This window comes from Euprymna scolopes, chromosome 5, assembly GCF_053919585.1.
Source record: "Euprymna scolopes isolate OS-2025 chromosome 5, ASM5391958v1, whole genome shotgun sequence".
Taxonomy (NCBI): domain Eukaryota; kingdom Metazoa; phylum Mollusca; class Cephalopoda; order Sepiida; family Sepiolidae; genus Euprymna; species Euprymna scolopes.
Window position 1 is genome coordinate 108,891,951 of NC_136486.1, and position 19,300 is coordinate 108,911,250.

Below are 19,300 nucleotides of genomic sequence, written 5' to 3' on the forward strand. Positions count from 1 at the left end.
TAGCCTAAATAATACAAATTATTATTCCTCATCTCAAAAATTAAGAAACACAGTTTTTCGTTTATTTAAGAAAGAGACTTTTCCTCTGTGTGTTTAAAAAGGTATTGTGTTGTGTTTATGCTTGGTGATAGTCAAATATCGCATTTCTTGTCGGGGCAAACATTAAATCTAAATTTATATTTAAACTTGCCTCTTTGACATAAAGGTAAGAATATTTGCTAATGGGTCGAGAGACCAGAGTTCAATCTTTAGTGGAGTCATGCCAAAGACTAAAAAACTGTTAAGGGATTAAAGTAGTTTGCTTGAAGCATTGTTTCATGTATATATGTTTGAAGCATTGTTTCGTGTATATAAAAGAAATTTAGGCTTATAGAAGGTAGAAAAAGGCAGATATGTAACGGATAGACTCACACTGAAGCAACTTAAGGTATAATGGTGGAAACGGCCTTGCAGTTTCACTTTATTCAATCAATACATGTGTGTGTATATCTACAATCATTTTTATATATATATATATGTATACAGATATGTTTGTTACATTAACAAATACCCTAAAGTACATTCAAGTGTTTTTGTTTTTTTTTAAACTTTGTTTGACAACAGCTTAGTTTGACACGATTTTTTCCGGCTGTTTATGTAAATCTCTGTAGCAAAATATAGTAGGCAAACAATAAGGAACAAAGACAGGAAATAGTCAGTTTCACCCTGCACCGCCCACCTCTAGAAGAGAAGGATTTCTTGGCTGTAATAACCGTAGAGAAAAAAGAAGAAGGAGACAAAAAAAAAAACAGAAGAAAACTCGCTTCTCACAGATACGTGGTTCATCACAAAGAACAATCCAACCGCCAGAACCACCTACACACAATCAGCAGAACACCACCTGACAGCTTCCCAGCGACCTGCCTTTATAGCGGCCGGGAATTATATATTTGCATAACTGCGCGAGAGCAGACATGATTCTACGAGAATTGCATGGAGTCAACGCCAATAAAAACCCATGGAAACCCTCTGGGAACTCTCTCTTCTGCTCAGCCCGCAACACAACAGACGTATCTGAAGTAAGCTCTTTATTTCTACCCATTTCAGTATTGCTAATTCTGCTACAATCTCATCCAGTTTAGTTTGGTTCAAATTCATAAGAAACGCTACAATTTCTAAATAATAAGCAGTAATAGCTACTACTACTACCACTATTCCTACCATTACAAAGTAAAAAAAATAACAGAGATGCGATCTCTATATCATTCGATATTTTCTTGACTTTAGTATTTAATTTTGATTGGGTCCCTATATCTGAGTTTAGCCAATCAGAAACAATCTATCTAGAAACCGGGCATCTGTTCTTAGATTTTATTTCAAGGGTTGAATTTATGCTTATGCCCGTATTGCAAGTGATACTTCCATTATCGAGTTTCGGCATCCTGTTCTTATGATTTCTTGTGGTTGATCAAGTATTGGATCAACCTGTGTTTCTTTTCTTATCTAATTCAGACATGCATTCCTGAATTTCACTTTTTATTTTACCTCCCAAGCGGCCACCATGTAATAATGTTATTTTATTGAGGCATGGTAAATTGTAACAGACACATCGTTATATGATTAAAGATTTATTTAACACATATACATAAGAGGAGACACACGTGTTATTTAACCTATGTCCAAGTATCCAAGGCTGGTTTTCCTTATTCCTATGTCAAGGGCTTGCAGTTATTGTGCATATGAAAATAATTCCATGATATTAATACAGTGACAAATAGTAATGCTGGCACATAAATGTAAATGGCAGTCAAATGATGTCAGCATTTAGATCGATTAAAGAATATCGCTACGTGCAGGAGAAGCAGAAGGATGCTACGAGGAGTTAGAATATAAAGACCTAGGTGCAATCCAGAACTGAGATAGCAGGACATCACCAAGGACTAGATAAGCAGGAGGATATTACCAGATGCAGGAAAGGCAGAAGGATTTAACCAGGTGTAGGAATACCAGGAGGATGGCATAATCGTCTGGGATTATCATGAGGACATCACTAGGTGCAAGAGAGGTAGCTTTCTTTGTGGAACATTTGATTGATTCTGCAAAGGTATTTAAGTGTTAGAAACCTGGAGATACTTATTACTTCCTGGCTGGAGCATTTTCATAATCTCTGCACAAAGGAATATTTCAAATAGTAGTGTAGCAGTTACATGCGAGATCTTTTGTTTATATTAGTGTTGGGACGATTAATTGGAATCAGTATTGGGAATTGGAAAAACTTGTGTCTATTTTCCGATGCCAAAAACGATTCCTTCAATTGCCTGTTTTTATTTGATTTTGTTGAAAACAAACTCTTCCATTGCTGGTAGAAATAATAAAATAATAAATATTTATTGACTTTAAACTACCAGTAAGGCCAAAATCTATAGATCACCCTGTTTTTATATAGATCTATAGATCAAGTGTGTTTTTACGTTTGAGAAAATATATGCACATTTAACATGTATTTTTACAATAATCAGGAAAGAATAGTAACTTTATAGTTAAATATTTAGAGACTTATAAAGAATTAGAATCAGAGTCTGTAATTGTATCGGAATCAGGAAAAATATTGAAATCGTCCCATCACATGTTTATATGTATGCGCAATATCTAGTGTTATGTTGAGTTGTAGTTTGGTCGGCATAAATAGATATATTGATGCTACGGTTCTTCACTGCACTACTAAGTTTTGCCCAGCTGATTTTCCAGACAACATAGGCGGATTGGAATGTTCTCTCCTCTCATCATCATCATGGAAATAAACTCTAAACCAACTAGAATTATATTTCTACAATGATGCCTGCTGACCTTGCAACTCAACTTGCACGTCCTGTATTCTTGTTCCAGTTAAATAAAAGACACATTTATATTATTGTAAAGAAGCGGTTAGTCTTTTTTTTTCTTTGAACTCTGGTGATCCTTTCTTTATTTCTAAGTCAGATACAAACAGACACAGTCAACATAGTATAATGGCCATCTCCTTAACACTCTCAACAGGTATCACTCCGCAATAGAGAGTATATCGACATATACAGGGTGGAATGATAAAAGTGTCACCCTAAAGAAAACAACACTACTGCTATATTTTTAAAATTTTATTGAATAAATAAATTCAGGTAACTTGATTATCTAGTAGAGCTGACATCTATTCAATGTAGCTACCTTCAGCCTTGATATGAGTCCAGAACTGGGAGTATGCCTTTTTCACAAGTGCCGGTGGAAGCTTGGTGAATACTCGGCAGATGGTGGTGATCAGGTTGCCTTTGGTGTGGTGAGAGGTCATGTTGGTAATGTTTTTGAGGTGTGACTAAAGAAAGTAGTCCAGCAGGTTTAGGTCTGGGGAGGAGGGGGTCCAGTGAGGAAGGGTACAAAGTCGTTGTACTCCTTCTGAAGCCAAGCCCGAGTCTCTTTGGACATGTGGGCTGGCACCAAGTCCTGCTGCCACATCCAGAGTCTGCTTGCGGCCACCTTATTGCATAACCATACTCTTCGGCACATCCAGGTACACTTTGGTGTTTACTTTGAAGCCAACTTCAAAGATGTGAGGTGGCATGATTTGGTTCTCATTTGAAAGCACACCAAAGACCATAACTGTGGCCAGAAACTTTGTTTCCATCACCCTGGGCACGTTTATGTGATTTGTGATAATCCAGTGATGAGTTTTAAGGGTACTGGCAATGGTCTAGTTGTTATAATTTGGATCAATACAGCAGTGCATCTTCGATTTCGCTTGTTGAACATGGTGTCACTTCCAGACGTGATAGAAGACTCCTATCGCTCTTGGGATTTGTACACAACTGACCAACTAGTAAATGGTTTTCTTTTTTTTTTTTTTTACAAAGGTGTCACCACTTGTCACGACCCAGAGGCTATTCAAGGATAAGGGTTAATGAGTGTACAGAAGTCAATGGGAAAATATTGTAGTAATCGTTAGTAGTGGAAATTTGGTAAATTGGATTACTTAAGGGGACGGCTCATAAAGAACTTGTTTATGTTGGACTTGAAGACGACTATATTGTAGTCAGTTGGAAAGCAGGCACATGGAAGAGGGTTCCACAGGCATGCAGTTCTAAGAAAGAATCTTTGTTCATGGAATCTATGTTTAGGTTTAGGCAGAGATAAAGAGTGGGAGAAATTATTGATAGTGGTTTCAGCTAGACGAGTGTTTTTTGTGAAAGTTTTGTAAGGGGGGACCATAGATTGGAACTCAGATGAGCACTTGCCATGAAAATAATGATAAAGTAGAGACAGACTTGCAACGTCTCTTCTGTGAGAAAGAGGTTGTAGGGAAGAGAAAAGGGCATCCTCCACTAGGCTAGAAGCTCCTGCCCAGATGTGTCAACAGTACTCCATCCTTGGACATACTTGGCTCCTATACAGGTAGAGAATTGCATCAGCAGTAAGATATCTACTGGAGCAGTAGAACGATCCCACCATTTCTCCAGCAGCATTGGCAACGGATTTGATGTACATATTCCATTTCAAATCAAGAGTAAAGGTCAAACCCAAAAGCTTGTCAAAACATGGGGCCTCTCAAAGACGAGAGCTATTCATTTCAGTTGATACCAGATGGGTATCAGAGCATTGATGATGTAAAGACAGACACTTGATTTGAGATACATTAAAATTAACCAACCACCTCTTTCTCCGTTGTACCACATGCTCAAGATTAGACGAGAGAGAATCAGAGAGAAATTGGTCGTTTACGGCCTTTGAAGTGTTGCCGTAGATGGTAGTGTCGTCAGCATAAATGTCTATGAATGATATTAGGATGTGATTTTGGTTCCAAGTTTACATTTGTTGACTCCTTTATGACCATAATGTATTTTCTACAACATCTCTTGCTGCATGAATTACAGGATAATCGTCCAATCACAATCTTATTATCAATGGATAGCTCATTACAATAAAGCCAATAGGGTTGCAATTTTTTCCCAATTTCTCCGATTGTGCAGGTTTTTACAGACGATATAAAATCAAGAATATATTTACTAACAACATGGTCAGTAAAGACTTTCTCCATCTGTGTAAACATTTAAAAGTCAATATTACCACCTCTAAAATAAGAATATCTCAACTGAACTGAACAAATATACTAACTGTAAAATATATGAGGGTCATTCAATAAATAAGGTGATTTCTTTTTGTTCTAATACAGATTTAAGTTTATCTTTTTTAAAATTTTTGTTTTACTTCTTTTTATATGAATTTAATTTCTTTTGCAGATTTAAGAAAACTTTAAGAGTTCTAGGAATTAACAAAGATGGCTAACCAAGAAGCATGCTTCAGGATTGCACAGCAGTCAGTTATCAAGTTTTTGGTTGCTGAAGGGTGCAAACCAGTTGAAATTGAAAGGAGAATGTCAACTGTTCATGGTGCCACATGTTTCAACAGATAAAATGTTTACAAGTGGGTTAGATTATTTAAAGAAGGAGCAGTGTTGAGGAAGAAATTAGGCCTGAGAGGCCTACACAAGTGAGGTCTCCTGAGGTGACTGAATCAGTTAATGACTTCATTCAGTCTGACAGAAGAACAGTGGATGAGATTGCAAGGATTTTGAGGTTATCTGTTGTGACAGCCCACAAAATTCCCTATGATGACTAGAGCTATGACAACAGAATATTCTTTTCATTGTTTTCACTCTAGAGTATATATCCGTTCATATCTTATATGTTTTTATAGACAGTGTTGTGGATCTTAGTTGATTAAATAACTGTGTCAGATATATACTCAAGAGTCAAAAGAGTGATGAGAATATCTCAGCCCTAATGATGACCTTGATTACTCAAAGGTCAGCTGCCGGTGGGGGGGCCAAAGATGCTTACTGCAGAGTGCAAACAGGGGAGGGTCAAGTTGTCTCAGCAGTGTCTCTCCCTCTATGAGAAGGGTGGTGATGAGTTTCTGAAGAAGATGGTAACATGTGATGAAACATGGGTTTGGCACTATGAGCCTGAGTCTATGGAGTGGAGGCATATAGGCTCTCCAGGGAAGAAGTTCAAGCCCCAGAGGTTCACAAAAAAGGTGAGGGTCACGGTTTTTTGGGATATGTAAGGCTCAATCACCAATTCATTCTTTGAGAAAGGAGGCAATGTAAACAGTACCAACTATTGTGAACAGTTGGGGGTCAAGAAAGACATAAAAAACAAACGCAAGGGTCATCAGTCAGAAAGAGTCATCTAGCATCATGACAATGCAAGGTGTCACACAGCAGTCCAAACGATGCAGACAATCAATGAGCTGGGAACTGCTTCCTCATCCCGCTTACAGCCCAGATCTTGCCCCCTTTGGACTTTCACCTGTTTGGTCCCCTAAAAACATGCTTGAGAGGCACAAAGTTTGAAAGTGATGATGAAGTCAAAAATGTTGTGAGCGATTGGCTCAAACATTAGCCCAAAGATTTTTTTTATGTTGAGGGGATATGGAAGCTTGTGTGTGTGATATTGCTGGGAGACTATATTGAAAAATAAATAAAAAGATAAGCTTCTACCGTATTAGAAGTCTTTATGTTGGATATGGAGCCGGGGCAATGTCGATGAAAAGTGGAGGTGTGCACACATGCACAGATGGATTTTTGATAAAAATAAAAAGACCGGAATTGTAATTATCACAAAAAAATATATTTACATTTCAGGTCAGGGATGTTATGAATTACGGCAACGCAAAATAAAAAACAAGATTGTAATATTTTAATATTTAGATTCCAAGGAATAGCGATTGATGTCTATACAAGACAGATAACGTAAACAATAGAAGAGAAAAAGAGAGAACAGAGCAGACTGACAGTTGTCGAGCATGATGGGCATTTCTTCATATAGCTGCCACACACAAACCCTACTACTTAATGTCTCTCTCTTTGTCAATGGGCAAAACCGTAATCTTCTATAATATAAATCTCACCTGTCTGTTTAAACGTATGTATGTATGTATGTCTACCTAAAACTTTCGAAAGAGGCGACGGGTTTTCACGAGATCAGTATCGTTTTGAAGCTCCACCCTTCGGACGGTAGATATCAAAAAATTACCGATAAACATTAATTTCTTCACCCTCAACTGGGCACTTTTCTACAAGGAGGGGTTGCTTTTTTTCGCCAATATTTTCGAAATCCATCCCCTCTTTTCGATTGACTAGCCTTAATTTAAACATTCGCCACTGCTGGTTTGGCGATGGATGCAATGGCAAAGATGTTACATTGTTTTTTTTTAAGTTATTTTCCTCCTTCATAGTACGGGTTCGAGCCTGCTTGCCTACTACCATTTATTTATTTATTTTTTTTGCTCAACACACACCTCCAAACACCCGTGCAACGCCAGGCACCCAGGCTACTTGTAAATAAAACTTATATGTTGATAAATTCGTCTTTGTGTTGGTTTTGAGAATAGTGACAAAAGAATTGTCAGGTGTATATATGATTTCAGCAAGCATTTGAAAAATGCAAGCTACAAAATTATATATATATATATTCAACAGTGCAACACTAATAGTGAAAAAAAATCTCCATTATACATTGAATGATCCTTGTATAAAAATTTAATATTCAAAATGTCTGAATTTGTCAATCTGGCAAAATACTGAGTAAATTTGATTAACCCTTACCAACAAATTAGTACTGACCATACAGTACATATTTGACTAAATAAAAAATGATGAAGCAGAAAAAGTGCATTTATTCATATTTGCCTGCTTAACTATAAGAAGTATTCATATGGAAATAGTGCAGAACGGGAGTACTAAAACCTTTTTTACAAGTACTAATTAGAATATATGGTATGTGCACCCACGTTTACAGTGACAATGCATGGTCATTCAGTACAGCTTTAAGACTGAATACAATAGAACATCGCTGACAGTGATAAAGTTAAGAGAAACTTTATAAAAAAAAACAATATTAAACATCAAAATACCACTGTATTATCCATCGATGAGAATGCTTAAACATTTAAATTGTATTTGTTCAAGACACCCAGTAGAGTAAAAAAAAAAACATTGCATTCAACATAGATTTGAAATAGATTTCTCATATTCAGAAAACCATAAAGGACATTAGCATATAAATGCCCAGTAAAGCAGTTTTAGAACCAGCCAAAAAACAAAGACTAAAACAAAACAAAAAAAAACTCTTTTTTTAACCTTAACCATGATCTAACTTTAAACTAACCTCTCTCCCACCCCAAATAAACCTTAACCCCAAGCTAATCTTGACCTAACCCGGACCTAATCCTAACAAAACCGTAAACTAATCCTTCCTCAACCCTAAACTAACACTAACCTAACCCTTAACTAACTCAAACTAACGCTAACTTTCCCTAATCTTAAACTAACCCCGACCTAACCATAACCTAATCAGTTTGTGTTCGGTTAAAAAGCTGTACCAATACTAAATGTCTGATATTATCACATACAGAAAAGGTATCACATACATGGAAGTGATGATAATGGTTGCAGTAAATGTGACTAGCTTGACTCAACATTAAACAGCTTGCTCTATTTATATCCACAAAGAGCATTCACTTCTCTCTTATACATACATACATACATACATACATATATATATATATATATATATATATATATATATATATATATATATATATATATATATATATATATAAACAATGAAAATTACAATTGAATTTACCAAAATGATCCAAGATGATAAAATTAAAGTAAATTATAAATATTAAAGAATTAATATTTATAAAATTATCTCAGCCAGATAAAAAAGCTCGATAAAACGTAATAGGAAATAGAGCTTATAATAGAGACGATGCCCTTTTTACTACAACAGCCAGGCCAAGAGAGTACAACAAAACAATTAAAAAATTACATAACTTCTTCAATAACTTTGGCCTTTCTATAATAATCGAACCAAACAAAAAAACTTCAAATTTTCTTTTAATTTTACACTTAATCTTAACACCGAAACTCATAGCCCCTATCATAAACCTAATCTTACGCTTTTATATGTCCATAAATCTTCTAACCACTCCAACTCAATTATAAAATCTATAGTACCATCTGTCTCTAGAAGAATTTCTGCTCTTTCTGCCGATAAAAAAACTTTTAATCAAATGCTACTTTCTTCAATAATGCTTTATGGAACTTAGGACACAAGGAAAAGATTAAATACAACAATTATGCTCCTCCTGCAGACCGCCCTAAATCTGTAATCGCACACAATATGACTCATAAGAAACCAGTTCAAATAACAAGACCTGCCGCTATCAATAACAATGAACCAGTTTACATTTATAATCCAATCCAAAATACTAATCGCAATGCCTCTAACCCACCTAGCCGCATCAGGAGAAAGAAAAATATTTGGTTTAATCCTCCATTTAGCCTAAATGTCAAAACTAATATACCTAAGGAATTCTTCAACATTGTACAAAACTCTTTTAAATACCCACACAGATATAGTTCTATTTTCAATAAAAATTCAATCCAGATTTCTTATTCAACAATGCCTAATTTAGCACAAAGAATCTTAACATTTAATAACAAAAAAATTAAATCAGCCCAAAAAATCCCTTTCCCAATTAAACCCAAAACTAATTGTAATTGTAATAACACACATCTTTGCCCACTAAATAATGATTGCATCCATAAAGATGTTATATATTCTTGCACTATTACTGAGCTCCCACGCAATCCTCCCATAACAGACACTAATATTTCGTCTTTAAGTTATTCTTCTTCCCATCCTCCGTCTGATATAGTTACTAATCCAATACACCACTCGAGCAGCCCTTCCATCTACAATCATACAACTAGTAATAATGATGATAATAATAATAATAATAATAATAATAATAATAATAATCATCATCATAATATTAATGAGAATAATAATATTTCTCTCAGCCATCCTAACACTAACAACACTCATTATCCCCTCCAAAATAGTCCCCATACAGACATTGTCCCACCATTTGTTGAACACTATGAACAAAATTCAAACTATTTAACTAATACAAACCAGCAAATTAATATCAATACCAGACCTCGAGCTTTTAATAAAGTACATACATATATCGGCGCTACTTCAACATTAATTAAGAAAAAAATATCAAACCACATTTCTTCTTTTAACAACCATAATTCTAATAATAACCAAGGAACTTCTCTAACCACTTTAATTAAAAAACTTAACTCTAACAATACTCCCTTCTCAATCAAATGGAATATTATAAAAAAAGTTAAGTCTTATACTCCAGGCTCTAAATCATGTCGCCTCTGCACAACCGAAGCTATAACTATAATTACTTCCCCTCAAAGTAACAATATAATAAATTCTAAAAATGAACTGATCTCTTTCTGTAAACACAAGTCCAAATTTAATTATGGCAATTTTGAACTTACATAGTTATTACTTTTACCCTTTACATAGATATAAAGATTTTTCTTTAACTTTATCGTTTTTTGACATACTTCTTAATACTTTATAATTTAATAATCCTTTATTTTAATTCTTTATCTCTTCTTTGCATGGCCGGTTTTTTATCTGCATTTTCTGTTTTATTCTTTAAACATTCCTATCTATCTAATATATCAATCTACCCACACTTTCATTTTACTATATGCATTTACTTACTTTTTTTTTTCCTGAATTTGCAGATACCGGCCATCCTCTCCCCTTAAATAATTTTGTATTTTTTTTTTATTCTGATCTTATTTTATTTTATTTTATATTTTATATTTTATTTTTTATTATATCATATTTTATTTTTTATTTATTTATTTATTCTTTATTTTCTATATATTTATTACTTATTTATTTATTTGTTTTTATTTTCCTTTTAGTGTCGTTTAATAACAACTCTTGCTGACATTTTTTTAAGTGATGACCTGTACATTTCAGTTGACCTATATTATTTTGCCCTATATATTTTTTCGCGCTTTTAACATTTCCTGTCTGGGTCATTTTGACTTTTGTTTCCCTTTATTTTATATTTTATATTTAACTTTATCATCATTTTTTTTCTCTCTTCTTTCTCTTCCCAGATCTTTCTTATTTATATTTATGCCTCGGAAGTAGAGTGAAAAGCATCTTATTTTTCTTTTATTAATATTATTGGAATCTTTTCTTTTTTTCCCTTGTACACATTTTTGTGAATTATTCCATGGATTTCTGCCTTTGGATTATTATGGACCATCTTCTTCCAATTACGGGATCTCCTTGGATTTTACTTGTACAAATGGAAATATTTTAAACTTTTTTGAAGTTTTACATTTGGATTTTACCGTCACTGGATTTTTTATCTTCCACCAGACTATCCATTCGTGTGTAATCACCTTTTTCTTTACCATATTCCCTCTGCTTCACATTTTTTGTTTTCAAGTAAGACCTTTGACATACTTGTTGTTTCATCAAATACTTCTGCATGCAAAATCCAATCCCGCATTTTGCTAATTCCTACCCTCTGATGAGAAGGAAAGTATTTCTTCGAAACTCCGCGGATTAAGGACTATCCATTTATCTAGTGTTTCCTTTTCAGATTAAATATGTTTTTAACTCATTTCAAAGTCTTTTTTTAACATATTTTATTAACTGTTTGCTCACATATATATATATATATATATATATATATATATATATATATATATGACTACTTCATTTAATCACATAAATTAATATACAAAAGTATAGTTTTATGCATAATCTTTAAGTATTTACTTCAACAGTGCTCAATACATAGGTAGACCTCGGTAGTAAGTTATAAAAATATATATGGCAATTAAGCTATATAGAATATTATGCGTTTCATCCACGCTAGAATTTGTGGCTGAAATGCAGAATATTATGTGTAGCTTAATTGCCACATATATTTTTATAACTTAGTATATATATATATATATATCTATAATATAAAGCTGAATGTGTGTGTGTGTGTGTGTGTGTGTGTGTGTGTGTGTGTGTGTGTCTGGTCACGAATAGGCTCCTATATGGTTGACTATTTTTAAAAACTGATTACATATAATGATAGAAGATGTATCGAGACACAGGAATGGGCATGTTTGATCTGGCAGAATCGTAGTTCATTAAAATTGTGGGGTCTGCATTCGCGCCTGGTCCACAAAGTATGAAAATAAAAAAATTTTAAATGAAAAAAAAAACGTTTACAAGTGGTTTGATATAGATGTACATAATAATACTTTGATAAGTATGTTTTAATTAAATAGCGATGGTATAATAAAATTGTGGGGTCTGCGTCCGCGCCTGGTCTCCATAACCTGGAAATAGGCACAAACTTTAATAAAGACTTTTCATATTTATCTGCGTAAGTATACTTTGATAATTATGTTTCAGTTTGAAGAAATATGGTATAATAAAATTATGGGGTGCTCGTTCACGCCTGACCTCCATAGAATGGAAATATGTCACAAAGTTTAACAGGTTTTTTAATATAGATCCACAGAATATTGTGATAAGTGTTTCAGTGTGAACAGGTATGGTATAATAAATTATGGGGTTTATCTATTTTATTTTTACTTTCATCATATTTTGCTTTGGTTTTGATACACCCAAATTCGAAGCTATCTCTTTACAACCCTTCCTTTTCATAACCTACCATACTTTCATAAATCAGAGTCCATTTTCTGTAGGCTTTTTTTGAACCCAGTCAACGACGAGTACTTTTGCTAGTGTATATATATATATATATATATATATATAGCCACTCTGATGAGACGTGGACGAAAAAACATGTGTCAGTGGATAATTATATTTTAAAAACAATATTTTAAAAACAATATATATATATAGATATTTTACAGAAAGTTTATATGAGACAAGTCATCGTGACTGTCGGTTTCAAACCTTATGAGAGCAGACCATTTTAGGTAGCCATATAAAGCTCTCTTCAGCCAATGCGCATCTGTTTTATAACCGAAATTGGAACCATATACTAGATCTCGTTCGAATCTCATGTTTTTGAACAACTTAAAATTCAAATAATAAAAATTAAAAAAATTTTCTGTTTAAAAAAATATATATAAATAATTTGCTCTTATTTTCGGAATTTTTTTCCTTATAACAAAACACTCTGCTGGAATCCGTTTTTCACAAAAATATAACTATATATATATATATATATATATATATATATATATATATATATATATATATATATATATATATATATATATATATTATCAGAGAGACACGACGTTGCTAAGATTTGAATGATTCACTGAATGTTCCACATTTCCAATACTACAAATTCGCCCATATTTCAATCAAATCGATTGATCGCCTGCTCTAATCAAGGACCCACCACGATACACCACGAGAAAGCTTCACATGCCTCCCCGCACTGACTTAGTCCACAGTACATTGCACTGTAGAGAACTTAAAATTATTTATATATAATGACTTGAATAAAAGTTTAAAATGAAAAGTCAAGTATCATGATTCAGTTGTGCTCTAAACAGAAACATTCATTTTAAATGCGCCCCTGTCTTATTAGAGAACTTACTGTTGACTTGATACGCCAGGCCCTTCTGTTTGTGCGGTTATAAAACCTCAAATGCATTTGTGATGTTAGACTGTGTAACTTCGGCCAAAATGGATTGTTTCTTCTGTAATCGGATTTTTCTGATTATCGATGTTTCTGATTATCGATTTTTCTGATTATCGATTTTCGATACTTATTGGAGGCATTTTGCTGCAGAACCTATCTAAGAACACTGTTAGGCATTCTGTGAATTCTAAAAAGAATCAGATCAACCGTCTTGGAGTTCAAAGGAAAGAAACACACACAGAGACAAAGTACCACACACACACACACACACACACACACACACACACATATATATATATATATATATATATATATATATATATATATATATATATATATATATATATATATAACTGTTCACAGACCAGACACAATGCAGATTTTACTTTAAATAAACATATCTACAATAGAACCCCAGGATACGACATAAAAAATTAACAAATTACAGTACAGTACATAGACATGTATATAATCAAATAACATTATAAATAACACCGTAAGGCGGGGTAAATACCGTAACCAGGGGCCAGAACAACATCGTATTCCACATCATAACCTGAAAAAACGTATCCTAGGGCCACCGTATCCCGGGGTTCTGCAGTGCATTTAATGAGTGTTCTGATTTATTACTTAAAACGTCAGAGGCATGACAATGCAAAGAATTGGTACAAACCATTGGAACCGAATCGGAATTTAAAACTGAATCAAATAAGGATAGAAGATCCTAAATGACAACATACCGCGCATAAAAATATGTAAAAATAAATATCTGTATTTTCCTGATCAGGACGTTTTAAATAAAAATATATATATAGAATACGAAATAAATAAATATGTTCATTAAAAACACAGTTCTGCATTGTGTTTAATCTTTAAATCGATATAATTTCCCAATGTTTAATGCATTTAAACAGTGGAAACACTTTCAATCCAAGAGAGAAGGATTAAATAGTGGACAAATAAAAATCCAATTAGAAAACTAATATTTCGTTTCTTTTATTAACAGAAATATAAGTTTATAAATGCGTTTTATATTTTTGTGATATATTCATTTTTGATTTTCTCTACATTCTGTCGGACTCTATCGTTATATTAATTTTATACATCTATCTATCTATCTATCTATCTATCTTTTTTTTAATTTTCTTCCTGTGAAGATTGTAACGCTGGGTATAGGGCAGCCAAACCAGCAGCCAAAATTGCCCTGCTTTTTTATTGAAACCAACCGAGAGCTCTTTTTAGTATCCTCGTTGTTCCCTTAAGTGCAATTGTCTTGATCTCTTTTGCACTTGGTTCACCAGGAATATTCGTTAGGTAGGACTTCAGGTTGTGTGTGCGTGCTTTTGATGATTGAAATCATTTCAAAACCATGTTCAAATTTAAGAGTTTGCACAAATGTATTAAAGTTGTTTACAGCTGTTTCAAGGTAGTGTTTATTTTAGGTCATGCACCGAAACGTTTTTTTTTTTCAAAACATCGGATCATATTCAGAACCGAATTTTTCTAAGTATTTGGAAAAACAAACCAACAACAATGTCAAAATAGTTCATTTTCCACCAAAATGAAAATAAACCTCACAAGAATAGATTCATTGTGAAACACGTTAGTAAGTTGATGAATTACATTTCAAATCATAACATATTTTTTAACTATTATTAAAAGAAACCAAATTCCGAAAGTTTGTAATTCGAAATGTAAGCTGAATATATGTTGTTAATTTAAATATATTCAATGCTACTGTCGTGGTATATTTCAATGTATGGATGATATATATATACAGAGTGACCAAAAAAAGTGCCCAATGTACACTTTATGTGATATCTCCATTATTTATTCACCGATTGCCCTTATTTTACAGGACATGGCAGAATCAACGACCGTGAGTACACCAAGACCCCAGTGGGAGCTGGGACAAAGAATACACTGTATTAAATTTTACTACAAGACAGGCTCGTTTAAGAAAACCCAGGACAATTTCATGCATCAGTTCGAATGTGAAAAGGCTCCATCCAAAAGCAAAATTCAGAACTGGGTGGATCACTTCGAGTAGTATGGGCCCGTGGAGAACCTCAACGCTGCCAGAGAGAATCGTCCAAGCCACTCGGGACGTCCCAAGAAGCGAACAGCCGAGCTGGTCAAAAGAGTGAGAGAGTCTCTCCAGCAGAGTCCGAAACGCTCTGTGCATAAGCGAAGTCAGTCCTTCGGTATGTCCCGTGAGACTTGCAGGAGAGTGCTGATGACCAAATCAGGGCTTACCCATACAGAATACAAACGCTGCAGACCCTTACAGACTCAGACAAGAATCAGAGGAGGGCTATGGCAGTCAGGATACTCGAGAAGATCAAGGAGACACCAAGTTTCCTTAACCTCCTTTGGACCTCAGATGAAGCCCACTTCCATTAGATGGAAAGGCGAATTCCAAGACAAATGTCTTCTGGGGGTCCTCCAGATCCAATGAAGTAGCCACTAAGCCCCTGCACTCTCCTAAGTGCATGGTGTGGGCTGCAATCTCGGCCAGAGGCATCATTGGACCAATCTTCATTGAAGAATCTGGCGCAGCAGTGACAGTCGCCAAGGAGGGGTATGTGGATTTCCTCAAAACCTTCAAGAGTGAGCTCCAGACCATCTACCCGTCGCTCATGAGCAAGTTCTACTTCCAGCAGGATGGAGCAAGTTCTCACACCTCAAACCTGCCCCAAGATTGGCTGAAAGAGAACTTCGGAGACTGAGTGATCAGCCTCAAGACTTATTTTGAGTGGGCACCCCATAGCCCGGACCTAAGCCACCCAGATTTTTTTCTTTGGGACTATCTTAAGGACAGAGTCTACACAGGGAAACCCAGAACCATCACGCAACTCAAGGAAGCCATCAGGGAGGAGATGAAAGCCATTACCAATTCGGTCTGTAAGAACATCATGGACAACTTCGTGCTGTGCCTCAAGAAATGCACGGAGCTAAATGGAGGCCATCTAGAACATATGCTGTAGAACGCAGAAAAAAAGGCCAAAGACCCTAGTGTTTTGATGTGATGTTTTGAATATAATAAACTAGTTTATTTTCATTTCATTCAGACAAAACACTAAGAAACGGGGCCTAATTAGAGTTGGGGGCCGTTTTTTTTGGGGGGGGTCACCCTGTATATATATATATATCTATATATCTATATATATATATATATATATATATACCCTTCCTAACTGTATTATTGATTGTGATGGACAAAATCCCAACACAGTATGCTGATCCAAGAGATTGCGTTCGGTAATTGAAGATCTACTAGAGATTATGACAAAACAACAAAGTGGGAGATGCCCTATTCTCTCCCCTGTAACATCTTTCCTACAGAAAAGACGTTGCGAGGCTGTCTCTGCTTTATCGTTATTTTCACGCCAAGTGCTCGTCTGAGCTCCAATCTATGCCCCCCCTCGCCAAACTTTCACAAAAAACACTAATCTAGCTGAAACCACTATCAATAATTTTCCCCACTTTATCTGTACCTAAATCTAAACGTAGATTCCGCGAACAAAGACTATTTGACCATATTAGTCAAAAATTTTCTATTTAGCAGTTTTGCATGGTGCTGAACTCAAATTTTAATATGTTAAGGCCTTGGGGACTGTTGGGGCTAAATAGGGCAGGAGGTGCAAATGATGGACTTAGTCATTTCTTTTTTGCATGGTGCAGAACTCAAATTTACATATGTTAAGGCTTAAAACTGCACCGTTTGTTCATTTCTGGAGATTTTTGGGACTAAATCGGTGGGGATGGGCAATGCTGAACTTAGTCATTATTTTTATGCCTCGTTCACTCTGCACTCATGGGGAACCATGCATACTTCGTTTGTTTATTTTGTCTTTACAATAAATTCTTAGATGAAATGGAACTATTTTTTTAAATTGAAAACTTAAGACAATTTCTATAAATAGACGAATTGGCTTTTACCTGGATTTGAATGCTGATCGCTGACGTCGGTTGGTAAATCGTAAGTATTTTTCATCCCAGTTGTGTTTCGGTAATATGCTCCAGGATGACGGCGCATTTCTATGTATTAGAAAAAAAAAAAATGTACATACAGGGAGAAAAAAAAACAAAAAAAAAAAAACAAAACAAAAAACAAACAAAAAAAAAGAAACAAACAAAAAAAAACAAAAGAAAGCAAAAAAAAACAAAAAACAAACAAAAAAAAAAACGATTCGTTGATATGAATCTTAAGCAACAATTGATTCTTTTTTCACCTTTTTGTTTGATGCAAGTGACTTCGAAAGTTATTTTATCACGACACAGCATTCCTATTGACACTGATTTCCTTTGTGACACTTTGATTTGGTTAGTTATTTTTTCTGGTGATGCAAAGCTTTAAAAAATCAAAGCGGCCGTAAACGAACCAATAACATTGTCTAAATATAGTCATGAACTTTGATCAAAGTGACATCATATCTTTTTTATGTTCCAAAGTTTGTAGAGATAAAAATAACAAAAACGAAAGCAACTTTTTAGGCATATGGGGTGGTATCGATAAGTTGTTGCATAACTGATATGTCCCGCGAAAGCGATATATTCGTTTGGCGTAGCTTAGCGTACTTGGCTACAGATTCGAGTAATAATCTAGAAATATACCTTATTGAACGGGTGATCATGGTCGCAGGTAGTATATCTTTAGTGTGAGGCTTTTGGTGTACCATTCGACGTCTCTCCCAAGCTGGTTTACAAGTCGGTATTGATGGCTTAATTAGATAATCATATTCTTGCGAGTAGGAACTCGGATGTACTCGTATTCATTAAATTAATAACGAAATCTGAAAGTTTGGTCGATGAGAATGATTGACGGATTTGGGTTCAAATGGTTGACCTTAGTGAACAGAAGTGATGGAACCGCGTGATTTCAGTAGAATAAATAATTCTTTCTCTTTCCAGCCAGACAATCAAGTTGGAAAGTCACGAAAAAATCACCCAATATACCTTAGTGGAGGAAAGACAGGTGCACAATCTTAACAAAAGTCGCCCTCTCTCTCTCTCTCTCTCTCTCTCTCTCTCTCTCTCTCTCTCTCTCTCTTACTCTCTCTTTCTCTCTCTCTTTCTCTCTCTCTCTGATGCGGGGTATATATTTTAAAAGTATATATATATATATATATATATATATATATATATATATATATACTAGCAGGGAAACCGGACGTTGCCTAGGATTGAATGATTCACACTTCCATATTATGCTGTCATCGAATTCGGAGGAATCGCCTTTTTTTTATCAAATTGATTGATTGCCTGCTCTTGTTGTGGGCTCATCGCGGTGCACAAGAAGGAAGCTTTCCCCCCGTGACTTAGTCCACAATACATTGCACAATAGAGAACCTACTATGGATTTTATAAAATTTATTCATATATAATGGCTTGAATGAAAGTTTTAAATGAAACCATAAAGTATCATAGCGCAATTGTACTTTAAACAGAAGCATTCATTTCGAACGCACCTATGTCATATCAAATAACTTACTGTTGATTTTATATGTTGGATCTTTCGTCGTGTGTGGCAATAAAACTTATCAAATACATTTGTGATGATAGGCTTTTTAAGGTGTTAACTTTTGTCAAAATCGTCTGTTCCTCATTTCATTGGATTAGTTCAATTATTGACACTTATCGAAGACATTACGGTACAACATCTATCTAAGAACACTGCAAGACACATAAAGTGCCATCGTGTGAAATTTCATAAAAATTGACCGCTTTTGTCTTGATTCGTTTAAGAAGGAACAATTTT

The 19,300-nt window shown here is 34.6% G+C and overlaps 1 protein-coding gene across 3 annotated transcripts in view; it reads right to left on the bottom strand.

The window, feature by feature from the left end:
• Positions 1-17,931, bottom strand: part of LOC145276948 (BLOC-1-related complex subunit 8-like) — an 84,724-nt gene extending 66,793 nt beyond the window's left edge. The window contains exons 1-2 of one of the 3 annotated variants that reach the window (XM_080128453.1): positions 17,775-17,931; positions 17,482-17,580 (exon numbers count right to left, since the gene is read on the bottom strand). In XM_080128453.1, the coding sequence (XP_079984579.1) occupies positions 17,482-17,580; positions 17,775-17,826 (151 nt within the window). In that variant the 5' untranslated portion in view covers positions 17,827-17,931. The remainder of the gene's footprint in view (positions 1-17,481; positions 17,581-17,774) is intronic. The other 2 variants (XM_080128457.1, XM_080128458.1) reach the window with 2 other exon arrangements.
• Between the last annotated feature and the right edge of the window lie 1,369 nt (positions 17,932-19,300).